General features: G+C 36.5%; 1 protein-coding gene across 3 annotated transcripts; it reads left to right on the top strand.

Annotated features, from left to right (window-relative positions):
- The first annotated feature begins 868 nt into the window (after positions 1-868).
- On the top strand, positions 869-15,691 carry GABA-B-R1 (gamma-aminobutyric acid type B receptor subunit 1). Of its 3 annotated transcripts, XM_064697862.1 has the most exons (16): positions 876-1,281; positions 4,962-5,216; positions 9,805-9,939; positions 10,005-10,175; positions 10,245-10,461; positions 10,896-11,061; positions 11,122-11,365; positions 11,435-11,584; positions 13,189-13,331; positions 13,393-13,516; positions 13,639-13,755; positions 13,826-14,033; positions 14,109-14,365; positions 14,584-14,721; positions 14,787-15,015; positions 15,580-15,691. In XM_064697862.1, the coding sequence occupies exons 2-16, from the start codon at positions 4,965-4,967 to the stop codon at positions 15,600-15,602; spliced, it is 2,574 nt and encodes an 857-aa protein (XP_064553932.1). In that variant the 5' UTR covers positions 876-1,281; positions 4,962-4,964; the 3' UTR covers positions 15,603-15,691. The 3 variants fall into 3 exon arrangements, with proteins under 3 accessions (XP_064553934.1, XP_064553933.1, XP_064553932.1); XM_064697864.1 differs by lacking the exons at positions 13,189-13,331; positions 13,393-13,516; positions 13,639-13,755; ... (3 more) ...; positions 14,787-15,015; positions 15,580-15,691 and adding an exon at positions 11,633-11,650 and having other exon boundaries at positions 869-1,281; XM_064697863.1 differs by lacking the exons at positions 13,189-13,331; positions 13,393-13,516; positions 13,639-13,755; ... (3 more) ...; positions 14,787-15,015; positions 15,580-15,691 and adding an exon at positions 11,636-11,865 and having other exon boundaries at positions 871-1,281.
- Positions 15,692-15,902: the final 211 nt, after the last annotated feature.

Below are 15,902 nucleotides of genomic sequence, written 5' to 3'. Positions count from 1 at the left end.
CATTGGCCATAAGTTAAAGCCAATCGTCCTTGGCCATAACGCGCTCTGTTCTTCAATTTTAGCGGCCATTTGATAACTCCATAGCCAAAGGCAAAACAAAAATACGCCGGTCACACAGGCGAAAGGACTCAAACGCCCAGAGCCTGCTGGCCAAGTGGCCTCTAGTCATAATTGCGGTGCACACACAATTGACAGTTATCAACTTCGCGCCCACTAAAAATCAAACTTTACCAACACTCACGCATTTGCCTAGCTGGAACGGAGGGCAGCAGCAGTCAGCAGGCAGCAGGCAGCGACGCCTTCCAGTCGCTCAATCGAAAGCTTGCTGCTCAGGAAAGCTCCTGCCTGCCCGCTGCCTGCTGCTGGTGTCTGTTTGCGCGTGGCTCAAGCCAAATGTCGGCTGTGTGTGAATGTCAGTCATGGAGTTCCAGTCGTCGGATACATGTGGAACGCAGCGAATACAAAACAGTGCGCCTCGCCCCCAAATACAATGCGAAAAAGTTTTTTACAAAAATTGTGTATAAAACAAGCCAAGCTAACTACACCCCAGTGCGTGTGTGTGTGTGCACATTTAATTCGCTAGAAATTTAAAAATGTTTACTTAACACGTGCCAGTGTGCAAAACGTTTTAAAAATTGTACAAAATTTATGCATGAAACAAACAAGAATTAAAACATATAAAAACTCAAAGCTAATAGCTGCTGTGGAAAGTTAAGAAAAAGTTAAAGAAAATTAAATTAAAATAAAAGAAAAGCCAAGGCATACAAAAAGTACAAAAAAACGTCGCTTTACGAAATTTAAAATTCAATTCGAAGCTTTTTTTTTTTTTGGTAAAGCTCCACGCCCCGACGGCTGTTGTTGTTGTTGTGGCTGAAAGTGCAGCACCAGCAGCAGCAGCAGCAGCAGGAGGAACAACAAATAGCGCTAGAGCAACTAATAATCATCATTTAAAGGATAATCTGTGGAGCTTACGGCATTTCATTAAAATGGATTTGCGCCAATGCCGTTGCGTTGAGCTGCATTTGTGCACGGGATTATCGATTGTAATGCGCAGTCATCAAACAATGCAACAACAACAACAGCAACAACAACAGGAACAGCAACAGCAACAAAGCCGCCGCAACAGCAACAACAAACATTGAGTTTTGGCCCCCAAAAGAGTTCTTGTGTGTCTTATGAAACAATTGAAGCGCCGGCCAAGTCAGCAGCAGCAGCAGCAGCAACATCAGCACCAACAACAATCAACAAAATCGCATCACATTTTTGAACGGCATACGCAAAGTAAGTGAAATTAAATCAAGTTAAGTGTGAACTGAAGCGTAGCGAGGTGTGCAGCGAGGGCGTGCAGGGTTCAGGGGAAGGGTTGGTTTTTATCCTTTTTTTTTTTTGTTGTTGCTTGGTGCACTCAAGTGTTTAAGTGGCAAAAAGCGGTCTCAGTCACAATCGCAGTGCTCGCGTAATTATTCAACGCGTGTGTGTCCTGAAACTAGGTCAGCGGAAGTTGCCCACCAGCAGCCAAGCCAGGCACAACACGGCGACAACAACAACAATAACCACAACAAGAGCAGCAGCAACGACAACTCAACTCAACAAAGGTGTCAGGCAATGCGTTTGCCGCTTTGCTGATTAACGCTTCGGTCGCATTTGCCGATAATCGCCGCGCAAAATAATGTTGCCTACCTTTCAGGGCACGCATCGAATTGCTATGCCAAATAATATTGCCTACATTTGTGGGCACGCTTTGAGCGGCGCAGCAAAAAAATGTTGCCTACATTTGAGAGCACGCGTTGCGAAATAATGTTCACTGCCTTTGAGCCCGGTGTTATTCACATTACACCCACAACACCTGTACAGTGAGCGCTCGCATATTCTTATTTGTCATAATTACTGACAATAATGTTTATTTTATCAAAAGTATTTTGGAGTTTACGCTTAAAACATTTGCTTTAGCAAACGATTTTGCTTACAACAATTTTCTGTTTGTTAACAATAAAACTAAAGGTGCAAACTTGCCAAATTTTGCATAATAAATATAATTATTTATACATATATATATATATATATATATATATATATATATATATATATATACTATACAAAAATATTGTGTAGTATATTACTTTTTTTTAAATAATTTAATATTTGTTTATACAAAATTAAAAGTTTATGCTTGTAAAAGATCACATTTTAAATTTAATAAACTATTTGGAATATTGTGAAGTTTGATTATAAGTAATTAAAATAAAAGTGGTTTGCTTTGTAATTAGCAAAACTGTAAATTTTAACTTTTTGTAGGAATAATTTACAATTATTCTATAAAAAGTTAAAGTTTGTAGGAATAATTTACAATTATTCTATAAAAAGTTATAGGGTTGAATGAAAAGTTTACTACTATACTTTAAAACAAATGATTTTGATTATATAAAATAAAATTAGTCGATAAAAAAACAGATTCATTAAATATTTATTTTAATTGCATCGCGTTTATATAATTGAATTTAATTTCTGGAAAATTCTAGATGCTAAATATTTTAATTTTCGAGCGTTCACTGTATTGCCTACACGCGTGCTTCATGTGCGCGTGTATGTGTGTGTGTGTGTTTATGTGCCTATCTGTATCTACCTCGCTCACACACACACACACACACACACACACACACACACACACCCGCACGTACGCACACGAGCGCGCAATGAGCGTAGCCTCGCAACTGATTCGACAGCAGCCGCCTCATGAGGCTGTAGAAAAATATTTTTTTTTTTATTTTGTTGATTTTTTTTTTTGCTTTTCTCATTGGCAAGCGCTTGGTGAAGTTTAGAACAGCACGATTGCGGTGTGTGTGTGTGTGTGTGTGTGTGTGTGTGTGGAGGTTAAAGCTATAAAAACGAAACGCCAAACAAAATGACCTTGCTGAACGAAGGAGCGAGCAATTGATATCAAGAAAATGAAGCAGAAAAAAAAAACAAAGCAAAAGCAAATATCTATGAAGAAGAAATAGAATCTAATTATTTATTTATTTGTTGCCACAAATGTCAGTTGAACTAAAGCTTAAAAGCTTCCAAATCAACACTAAAATAGAAAACTGGCAATCAAATCAGAACTATTTAAGGACAAAGCAAATTGGTCTCAACTTACGTTGACCTTAAGATAAAATAAAAAAATAAAAATAAACTAATAACATGATGACAAAAAGAGAGACAAGACAGAAAGAAATATATAGTATTCGGCTATAAATGGAAAAACGAATTTGTTTCCAATTGTAATGCAAATGGGAAATAATATTGGAGATAGCATGTGGAATATATTGATTTTTGACTTAGATACTGAATGACAGACAGATATAAGTGGAAATTGTACAGTCATGTAGTATAAATAGTTCATATTATATAAATCTCTCTTGAGAATAGATTGTGGGATATTTTGATCTCTAATTTAAATACAGAAATATATGACAGTTAATAGATACAAGTAGAGAAAGATGGGTCATATTATATAAATATTCTTCGTCTTAACCCTAAGGGAAACATAAAATTATAGTTCGACCCATAATGCTTATGGCGCAGCTATATGTATATACATGATCCGACTCTCTTTGGTAGATTGCAGCAAAAACAAAAGTCTATTTGAACAAAATATTTTCGCAACTGCAAGAAGTCGACAAGAAGACGAGGCAAACTATAAAGACCCAGCTCGTCGACCCGATCAAGAATATATATGCTTGAACGTTTCTATGCGTTTTAACTCTTAATCTGGGCTTCAAATCAAAAGTTTTTAGTATAAGTATAAGTATATAAGTATAAGTATAGTCGAAGTATCACAAGCAAACGGATGCTAGCTTGTCGAAGATATACAAGGGATCATAAAACACAGTCCTGTTTAGTTCTGTTAATTTGATGGACGATTTTTGAGTAAATATAACAACTTTTTGTTGAGTTTCTATAGAATATAATACATAATATACTACAATAAATAAAATTTATCAACTTTAAGCAATCTACCTAACTAATATAACCGAGATACAAAACTTTTTTTTGATACGAGCCGATTTAAAACCGAAATTCCAATTTATTTTACAATATGAATCGATTCGAATGAATTGAATGTATTTAAATGTATCGAACCTTAAGCAAAACCAGTTGCCCAAATAAACAGCTGAACCAAAACTCAAAACGAAACATAATTATCTTTTAATACCATTTTGTTTAAAAATAAGATAAAATTTAGCGCAGCACTGCACAAAAGCTTGTTAACTTAGACCTCAATCATTGGATTTATCTAGACATATTGGAAAGATGCTAATTTTAAGTAGAGATAAAATACAGCCCGCAGTTTCTAAATATTAATATATTATAATTTATTTATTATATTATGTCAATATTTTCGTAGAAAGGGCACTTAAAACATAAAAAAATAAGTTGTTTCATATAAAAAAAACTAAGGTTTGAACCAACACATGGATTCAAACCTGTATTCACAAGCTGAAGCTAAAGGCAGGCAGTTGGTTCGCAACGTGAACCTTGTTTTTTTTTGGGTCTGCAGCCCTGAATAAGGTTAAGGCTTAGGTTTTCAGCCAACATTTAAATTTAAAGCATAGCTCGGCTCTCGAAGTAATTTCTTTGGCAAACGTGTCGAGGCAACAAATCTGTTAAGCAGAAAATATGAAAGAGTCCAAAATAATTTTATAGCAAATGATGCCCCACCTCATAACAAGGAAGTGTACGAAATTGCTTGCGTTAGCTGTAAACAGAACCGAGGCGAGTCATAAAAACAAAACAAAAAACAAAAAAAAAAACAAAACAAAATTGCCCTGGACACATAAAAAAAAGGCGCTTGAGGTACGTTTTGGTTTCCCATTTCGCGTTTGTCGTATTGTCTAATTTTCTATTTGTATTTGTATTAATATTTGTTGGATTTGGATTTTGGTATGCGGTAATCACATTTGGTACATCATTTACTGCAGGATATGACAAGTGATGGTGCTGTTGCGTTTTGGATATTTTTGCTTTGTTTGATCGGCACACCGCAGCTGGAGGGCAGCGAGGCGGGCAGGCCGGATGAGCTGCATATAGGCGGCATCTTTCCAATTGCCGGCAAAGGAGGATGGCAGGGTGGGCAGGCGTGCATGCCGGCCGCAAGACTGGCATTGGATGATGTCAACAAGGAGCCAAATCTTTTGCCCGGCTTCAAGCTCATCCTGCACAGCAATGACAGCGAGGTGAGTTCATTTTCCATATCAACTTACACTATCATAAGCCAGCCGCTGACCCAGACGTACCCACCCACAAAACACAACCCTCTCCTCCCCCAGCGCCACAATAAAGATAGAGTAGAGATATATAGTTGTGTGTAAGTGCGTCTAGTTTTGAACCCTTGGGTCTCACTTATTTCGCTTCGTTTTGTTTTTGCGTTTTGTTTTTTTTTTTTCCTTCTTTATTTTTTTGCGACCGTTTTACGTATTGTCGTTTTTGTCGGCTGCTACCGCAACGGCACGTTTCCAGGGCGGTACGAGGGTAGCAAGAGCTGCCTGGGGTTGGGAAGTTGGGCGGGGTTGGGAAGTGGGGTGGGATTGGGGCATTGGATGTGTAGCGATTGGTGGGTGCGGGTAAGTTGGCATTCATTAGCATATTTCTCTTGGGGGCCACACACAGTAGCGTTTTATTATGCTTTTGTTATATTGCGCATAAAGGGTATTAAGCGTTCTTCAAATCAATTTCAACTCAATTTCGTACAACTCTTATCGTAATTTACTCAATATTCAGTTAAAGTTGCTTTAATCGACACCAAATAGCAGCATCTGGGATTGCGATTTATTTCTAATATATTGTAAGCATATTTTTTGGTATCAATCTGAACTAAAAGCTTAATTTTAGCTGTGTTTTTTAATCTCAATAAAACTAAAAGATTCCTTTTATCTTTGTCAATAAGTAGACGCTGAATCTTATTAACTCAATTGAAACTAAAAGCTTCTTTTTAGCTGTGTTTTTAGGCAGAAGCTTAAGCCTTTAATCTCAATAGAAACTAAAAGATTCCTTAGCTTTGTTATTATGGAGCTGCGTAATCTTTTAACCTCGGTTATGGTTAGGTTTTTCTTTCTCTATTAGTTCTGATTTACAAAAGGAACTTACGGAAATATTGGGTTTAATTTTCTTTCAAACTTCGTGTTTCATTTGATGACAGAATTAAGAATCTAACTTTAGTTTCTGTTTTAATTATATTCTTCACTTTAAGCCCTTTTTTAAGTCCTTTTATATTCTTGCATATGGGCTATCCTTAAGGATTTTTTTTGTTTCCTTACTTTAACTAATTTTTATGCTTAATGTGTACTATTCAGGAACTCTTCATATTATTTTATTGGTTCTATTCTGTAATCGTATTCTTCTTTGTAAATTCCCGTTGATTAACTAAGTACCTCTGGGAAATAAGTATATGTGCATAGACAATATTATATAATATGTGAATAGATATTTTCATGTTTATTTATTTTGTTATATTTTTGGTAGTATATTAAAGTATTATTATTAACTTTTCCATACTTTTTGTACTTAAATTTTTAATATTTTGGTATTATATTATAGTTTATTATGCACATATCTCTAGTTTCTTTTGTTTCTTCTTTTTGAAAAAGAACACAAAAAGAATAGAGAAAAAAAAATATAAAGATATGGAAATAAAAAAAAAAAATTTTTATATTTTTTCAGAATTTTTTATATTTGTAATGAAAATTTAAAATTTCACTTCATTAATTTAATTGTTTTTTACTTAACACAATTTAACATTAACTATAAAAAGTCGTTTGTATAATTGATATAACCGCGAATGCAGGCACCGATTTCTTTAATTTTTTCTTTAAATATCATTTTCGCATAAAATATTTGAAAAACATTTTAGATACAACCAACTAAAATTTAATTTTTATATTTTATTATATTTATATCAAAGAGAATATCTGCTATTTATATTTTTATATTGCTAAGAAACTTTCAAACCAATTTCTTGACTTGCACACAAAAGTATTGAATTTGTGGAGAAAGCGTTTTTAAGAACAGCACGAAGGAGGATTAGAAGCAGAAGCATATGTATGTAGATATTAATATAAATATATTTACTCGCATAAATGTCATATGTCATAATTAATGGCTAGTTGCTGTCGCAGGCTCGCACGAAATGTTATCAATGCTCCGAGCGAACGAACAGTTATGCTTATGAATAGAGGCGAAAGGACTGGCCGAACAGTTACAGTTACAGTTACAGTTACAGTTACATCTATATTGTTACAGTTACAGTAACGGACCAACTGTGGGTTGTAAAAGTGGAATATGCCTATTTATAGGCGCAGCTCATTAGTTTTAAGTGAGCGAAAGCTTAACAAACTTGTTTTGAGTTTTGAATGAGGTCACTTTGTCGCGCTCGTCTCATCATTTGAGTTTATTTTTATTCAAGGCTGTCAGACAAACCTTTCCACATACACATAATCATATATATATGGGCCATACTATATACTATGTATGTAGGGGAGTATGCTCAAAAGCAGCTTGAATTGAGTTCAGTTTGGTTCGCTTCGCTGGGCTTTACGGTCTGTACGGTCTGTATTATGCTGGCTAGTGTCTCTGGCTTTGGCAAACAGCTTCCGTTAAATGCTGCATAATTAGTTCGCATCTCTGCACCATCTACGTGCCACATGCCCATCATCATCATCATCATCAGTAGGCGACAAGCGGCAAAGGTCGCACGCAATGCTCAACGCTGGCTTTGGCTTTGCCTGCGCCTTTTGCTTGACCTACTTTGATGTGTGAATTGTCCCAAGGAACGCGCTCGCACACACCGAAACGATTAAACAAGTGCGGCCATAATGCGGCGAGCCCCGGATTTATATATATGTATATATAAATACTGGAATATGCTCTCGTAATGCCACAGGATAATATATAACAAAAAAACACACACACACACACAAACAACAATACGACTGGACACGAAGCTAAACAATTACAAAGGTTGTTTACACGCAAAGTCAAGTTAAACAAAGCGTAAATGAGTTTTTCATTAAAGGCATGAATTTAATGATTCATCATCATGCAGCGAATGCAAATGAGTGCATGCTTTATGAGTGCCACAAACAGTTGGCTATTCAACTAAGCACATCAATTATTCATTGCATTTAGATACACAGACGCACTCTAACCCTCAGCGAGGACTCGACGAATTGTTGGCATGAATTAATTAGAAATCAAGAAGGACGAAGCTTTCATTGACTTGCCAAAAATGAAATTAACTTGCAGACAAGTAGCATATTTGCAATATATTTCTTAATTAAGCCATAGATTGGGATTTCTTAAAATGAAAATTTAATTGTTGAACTTTTGTGCCTAAATAGTAGTACAGTTCAGCAACTTTGGCCTACTTTGCAAATGAACAGACAGATACTGTTCTGAACAGACAGATACTGTTCTCAACTTTGGCTTAGTTTGCATATGAACAGACAGATACTGTTCTCACTGATCAAAAGCATATAGACTTTATCGATTTAGAGATATCTCTTGACAGTAAATAAACGAAAAATTAAGGACTTTTGAAGACAATTTTCTTACGGTTTTGCAGTTATCTGAAAATAGTGAAGCTCGTAAATGCTGAACTTTATGAAATCTTTTTGGAAAACAACATATTTTGCAATACAAAAGTTCATTTTTGAACCGATTCTTCATATAGTGTTATATACTATAGAATATATATATAATATAGTGCGATACTAGTAAGTCTTGGCTTATATATCAGCTGCAAAGTTGGTCAAGATATCTTGACAAAAAAAAGTTTTTTGTTACAAGAATCTACTCTTCGACCGATTGGTCGATATTGCAACTTTATGATAAAGTGGTTCGATCGGGCCGGTTCCTACATATGTACTGCCTGCAATAGAAAGATGGACCTATGCAAAGTTTTAAAGGCTAGGTTAAGACTGGGAGACTTGTTCGCATAGAAACAGACAGACAGACGGACAGACGGACATGGCTGTATCTACTCGGCAATTGATGCTGATCTAGATAATATACACCTTATGGGGTCGAAGATGTCTCCTTCTGTGCGTTACGTTAAATTAATTAATTATGTATATCAAAAATATATTTATACCTAAATGGTAAATTTTAAAATTGCTTAAAACTTTTTTACACACGCCATTTTAGACTCAATATGTTATGTTTTATTTAAGTTTCAGTAACTACAGTTCCAAATTTGAGCAAAATTTTTAAAACTGAAAATATTTATTCAAAAGAAATCAGTTTTCGTAATAATTCGTTTAACTTCTTTTCTTGTAGAAGAAATTTGAATTGAAAATAATTGAAAATATATTTAAAAATTGCTGAAAATTTTTACAAGATTCATTTGCATTCATTTTGAATTAAATTCCAAAATATAAAGTAAAGTTTTTCCGAAAAAATAAAAGGAGAAATTAAAATTTCATATAACTTTGAAATTTACATTTAATTCAAGACAAATTTTTTAATATTTCATATATATATATATAAAAAGTCAACATCACATAATATTTTAGTTTTTCTTTCTTTATGGAGTGTTTTCATATTTCCATGAAGAAAATCATCAATCAGTTCTTTTAGGTTTGGAAGGTGCTTTAATGGGTATTCTCTTGGTTAGACTGACTTTATTTTTATTATTTTTTAATTTATTTGTTTTTTTGCATTATGTAAACTTGCATCGAAGTCCCGTTTGTTGGCAGCTGACAAACTGGGTCATGCCCTTTGCCAAATGGCGTTTGTACACATGTGTAATTGACTTTCTCGTTGGTACAGTGCGAACCCGGTTTGGGCGCCAGTGTGATGTACAATCTATTATATAATAGGCCACAAAAGCTGATGCTTTTGGCTGGCTGCAGCACCGTCTGCACCACTGTGGCAGAGGCAGCCAAAATGTGGAATCTAATTGTGGTAAGCAAATTGACAATCATAGAATATAATATGCATTCATATAATTGAATCTGGTCAAATTGTAGCTTTGTTATGGCGCCTCAAGTCCAGCTCTATCCGATCGCAAGCGTTTTCCAACACTTTTTCGCACACATCCCTCGGCCACGGTGCACAATCCAACACGCATCAAGCTGATGAAAAAGTTCGGCTGGTCCCGCGTTGCCATTCTCCAACAAGCCGAGGAAGTATTCATATCGGTAGGTAAACCCCATAAATATATACATATATGCAATGCCAAACAACAGCAAATATGATATTATTTGCAGACCGTGGAGGACCTTGAGAATCGCTGCATGGAAGCTGGCGTCGAAATCGTAACTAGACAATCATTTCTATCCGATCCAACAGACGCCGTACGCAACCTAAGACGCCAGGATGCCCGCATCATAGTGGGCCTCTTCTATGTGGTAGCAGCAAGACGTGTTCTCTGCGAGATGTACAAACAGCAGCTTTATGGACGTGCCCATGTCTGGTTCTTTATAGGTAAGCCATTCGGCAATTATAACGATAGAGTTTCTGCATGTTTCTCTCATCTTCATTTTATAATACTTGCGAATTAAACGCAAACATGTTTGAAATGTGGCAGCGCCGCGCTATTTGATAAGTTTCGAGAATATGCAATATTCGAGACAATATGATATTGACACTTTTGTTATGATGATTATTCGATTAGTTAAAATACCTAACGTTGATTTACAATCACTTTTAACACTATTTTTATGCTGCCAGAAAGCTGCAACAAGGTGGCAACACTGCAGTTCTATTTAGCTAACAACTTCACATTCACAATAGCCAAAATGTCTAAGTCTTTGTTAACTTTAACAGAAACATGACAAAACGAGCTTGTGCATAGAAATTTTAATACATATCAAATTAATTTTCCTTACAATTTATTCCAAAAAAAACGTAATCGACAGGCTGGTATGAGGATAATTGGTATGAGGCAAATCTGGAAAATGAGGGCATTACCTGCACAGTGGAGCAAATGCGTAAGGCGGCCGAGGGACATCTGACAACCGAGGCGCTCATGTGGAATCAAAACAATCAGACAACAATATCCGGCATGACTGCTGAGGAGTTTAGGTAAATTTATTCAAATTGCTTAACCCAAACATCTGTAGTTAATTTCAAATTTGCATTTAGACATCGACTGAATCATGCGCTAATTGAGGAAGGCTATGATATTAATCACGATCGCTATCCGGAAGGCTATCAGGAGGCGCCGCTGGCCTATGATGCTGTCTGGAGTGTGGCATTGGCCTTTAACAAGACAATGGAGCGTCTAACAACCAGAAAGAAATCGCTGCGTGATTTTACCTATACAGACAAGGAAATTGCCGACGATATATATTCGGCAATGAATTCTACGCAATTTTTGGGTGTATCGGTAGGCGCAAATTAGGTCTATACAAATGTTCAAATATTTACATACTTTCTCTGTATATTTTGATGACAGGGCGTGGTTGCATTCAGCTCCCAGGGCGATCGTATTGCGCTCACACAAATTGAGCAGATGGTAAATGGCAAATACGAGAAACTGGGCTATTACGATACACAGCTGGACAATCTAACCTGGCTAAATACGGAGCAATGGATCGGGGGCAAGGTAAACCAAATAGGCTATGCCACAAGTTTAAATTCAAATCAAATCTAGTAGCTGACTAGGCATAGAAAACTTCAAAGCAGCTGGGTGAAATGGATAAAAAAGATAAAGAAGATGAGGATGAGGAGAAAAATGATGATACACCTAGCAGTGACAGAGTTTCTGAGAACTCTGCGGACAATCCTCCAGCCATAAGCAATGTTGAAAGCGTACCAACATCCACAAGGGTCTTTCAAGATGCCAGATCGTATGCCACCGCAGAGCTAAATGAAATTGCCAATAAAACAAACATAAACAATAACGAGCAGGCAAATTCAATTCTCGATGCTCACAGTAAGGCAAATAAAATTGTCAGATTCAAACCAATTATCGCAAAAACAGAACTTGCACCCACAAACCGTGGTGTTGTTACAAGCACACGTCAAAGGCCACACAAAATCCAAATTGTCCAAGGAGAAGAAACTAGCAATAAACGCATGACATTATATGCCCAACCAATTAGGCAGAAGAGTGTTAAATTACCGCATACAAGCGACGATTACCATCTGGATAGCCGTCCTCGTCAAAACTATACCGATTGTGAATACCATTTTCCGTCCGCCTATCGTTGGCAAAATATTTGGTATGATGGCAAGCAACATAAATATTTTTCTCGTCATGTTCTAAATTGGCGTTACTCGGCTATTTATGTGACCGGCTTTATAATCTTTATGCTGTTCTTTAATATGGCAATATCTCGACGTCTAACAGATAATTTGAACATGACCAGCCCAGTGATTCAGATGTCGCAACCGTTTTTGATTTTTGCACCAACCGGCAGCAAAACCGAACCGAAGCTAATCCAGTATGCGCCCCGAAATGGCACACATAGTGGACACATGAGAAGTCGGCTATCTGAATTTCTGAGTCATCATGGACGCAGTAAGGGGCAGATCAAGCGTTTCGGGCCCTGCCAGAAGGACAATAACTTTGGCTATGGCACCGAAGAGCCGTGTGTATTTCTAAAGATCAATCGTTTGATTGGCTTCAAAACCAATCCCTATAAGGATGATGCTGAAGTGGTTAGATCGAAATTCGAGCACGTCGATTACACGGCCCTCATGCAATTACTATTGAGTATTCCAAACGAAGATAAGCGTAAGGATCGCATTTGGATAACATGCACATCCCCAAATAAGCGTGCATACGTTGATTTCTATCCGGAAGCGGCATTTAGAACAAAATATGTTGATAATGAGAAATTTACAGATATTAAAATGCATAATGAGATAATCACATTTAAGAGCAAAACGGATATGAATCGACTGGTTGCACTCAAATTGAAGAATTTGGAGCTAAATAAAAGAATTGGTTTCAATTGCAAAATTTGGGCACATAATATCAAACATCGCAAATATTTTGGACAGACAGATTTCTATATGCTAATCGAAGGAGTCAAGTTTTGCAAGAACTGCTCACGAATTGTACATTTACATTAATATTTTTGAAACATTGATCAAATTGATCGAAAAAGAATAAATTGCAATTACATATCTTACTTAATATATACTTTATTTATAAATATGATTAATGTCTAACAAATTGGATTCTGTTTTAATAATTATTAGGTGCCTCAGGATCGCACAATTGTTACCCATGTGCTTCGCACGGTTTCCTTGCCGCTATTTGTCTGCATGTGCACCATCTCCTGCTGCGGCATCTTTGTGGCCTTTGCTCTGATCATCTTCAACATATGGAATAAGCATAGAAGGTAATTCACGAAATGGCAATCCAATAAAATAACTCATGGCTAACGCGCTTTTCTTTTGTAGAGTAATACAATCCTCGCATCCTGTATGCAATACCATCATGCTATTTGGCGTCATCATCTGCCTTATATCAGTCATATTACTGGGCATAGATGGACGATTTGTCAGCCCGCACGAATATCCAAAGGTATGACGAATATATATGTATATATATATATATATATTGTAAGCAAGATGGATCGGCATTTTCACAATCATTTCCTTAGATATTATATAGTATTTATTAACGATCTTCCTTTCTTCACACAGATTTGTCAGGCTCGAGCTTGGCTATTATCCACCGGTTTTACATTAGCATATGGTGCTATGTTCAGCAAAGTCTGGCGTGTGCATCGATTTACAACAAAAGCGAAAACTGACCCAAAGGTAATTACTCCATGAAAACATTGTTACAATTCTTTAATAATGTATTCTTTTCTGTGTTTGCTTTGAATAGAAAAAAGTGGAACCTTGGAAGCTATACACCATGGTTTCGGGGCTCTTATCAATAGATTTAGTGATATTACTGTGTTGGCAGATCTTTGATCCGCTGCAGCGTATACTCGAAACATTCCCACTCGAAGATCCAGTATCTACAACTGATGATATTAAAATACGTCCAGAGCTTGAGCATTGCGAAAGTGAACGCAATTCCATGTGGTTAGGTAAGCTATCCAGTTAATTATTATTTTTATTTATTCCTTTTAATATTTTACTGATTATTAAAAATATTTTTGCAGGGCTTGTCTATGGCGTTAAGGGTCTGATACTTGTATTCGGTCTGTTCTTGGCCTATGAGACGCGTTCGATCAAAGTCAAACAGATCAATGATTCGCGCTATGTGGGAATGAGCATCTATAATGTGGTTGTGCTCTGCCTAATTACGGCGCCAGTGGGCATGGTCATTGCATCGCAGCAGGACGCGTCTTTTGCCTTTGTTGCACTAGCTGTGATATTCTGTTGTTTCCTAAGCATGTTGCTGATATTTGTGCCAAAGGTAAATTGCATTTTTGATCGTTTTTGAACACTAACACAGCGTTTTTATCAAATTCACACGCAAGTGTGAAAAACTGGTGAGAAACGGTTCACGGCGGATCACCGTTAAAACTTTGTTTTAAAGATAATTTGTATCTATTCTATTTTCATTAATTTTCCCTCGAAACTTAATTTGCAACAAAAGAATTAATAACCTTATTTAACATCTACCATATTTAGGTGATTGAGGTCATACGACATCCAAAAGATAAGGCCGAATCAAAGTACAATCCAGATTCGGCCATATCGAAGGAGGACGAGGAACGCTATCAAAAACTGGTAACCGAAAACGAGGAATTACAACGATTGATAACACAGGTAAAGTGAAAATTTATCGAATTTTGAAAAATTCCCTACATAAAGCTAATTGAGTGCACCGACAGAAAGAGGAAAAGATACGAGTTCTGCGGCAGCGGTTGGTCGAGCGGGACGTGAATACGAAGGGCACAGAACTGAATGGAGCATCGGGTGCCGGCATCGCGGTTGGCGGGCTCAACGGCAACGGCGGCACAGCAACAACCTCGCTGGCAGTGCAGTCACAGGCTGCTGCTATCATCAGTACAGCCGCCTCTGCGCATCCCACGCCCGCAGCTACACTCGCAATCACACAAGGTAAGTGAGCGGTAAAATATATATCCGAATGCAGCAAATGTAGCAGTAGTTGTTTAACGAGCTTTACATGATCTCAACATTTGACATCTTTTACTAGAAATTTTAGCTCTTTTTGCGGGCATTGACAAATTCGATTGATCATTTTTCAAAAGGAGTTTAAAGGGTATTTCCATTTATCTGCATCAAACGCAAACTCACCCAGCTGTTTGTTATTGCAATTTAACGTTAAGTTCATTCAATTTTCACTATTAATCACACTTTTATTTTTGCGTAAACAAAAACGCGCACAAATTTTCACAAATAACGGTTCTATCAGTAACAGAGCCTTAACATGAATAAAACATACGATACTGGCTATCGATTATTAATGTTTGACTGATTCACTGGCTCACAATTGTTTACACCTTGTTTTCGCACCAATCGTGATCGTCTCCGGCAGCTCGATAGTCACTGTTAGCGTAATCGATATATCGTATTGTACCACTCGGCGCGTTCAACTTTGATTTAAAATTTAAATTCAAACGTAAATCAACTGAAACTAACTCATATTTATTTCTCTTGCAGATACTCATGAGCACCGTACATGAAAAAACTTGTCAATTTCCTTTGCGTGATAGGTGAATTATACAAAAAAAAAAAAAAAATGAAGAAGCTAAACGATAACTTAATAAATATGTGTATGTACTTAATGAACTTTGTATCAACTTTAAGCTGAGCTAACTATTGAAAATTGGTAGCAGCAATTTTGTAGATTAACTGAAATATGTATTGTACCTTAAACGTGTTTAGCAAGTACTTAAATTAAAACGAAATACTCTTAACTTACTTAAAAATAATTAACGACATTAGAATGTGAACTAAACAAAATTGTTAGGCTTTAAAGTTGA

Source organism: Drosophila montana, unplaced genomic scaffold, assembly GCF_035044405.1.
Source record: "Drosophila montana isolate Dmon_TW-CO22-7 unplaced genomic scaffold, ASM3504440v1 contig_402_1, whole genome shotgun sequence".
Classification (NCBI taxonomy): domain Eukaryota; kingdom Metazoa; phylum Arthropoda; class Insecta; order Diptera; family Drosophilidae; genus Drosophila; species Drosophila montana.
The sequence above is the reverse complement of the archived record's forward strand: the minus strand, read 5'-3'. Positions and strand labels throughout refer to the sequence as shown.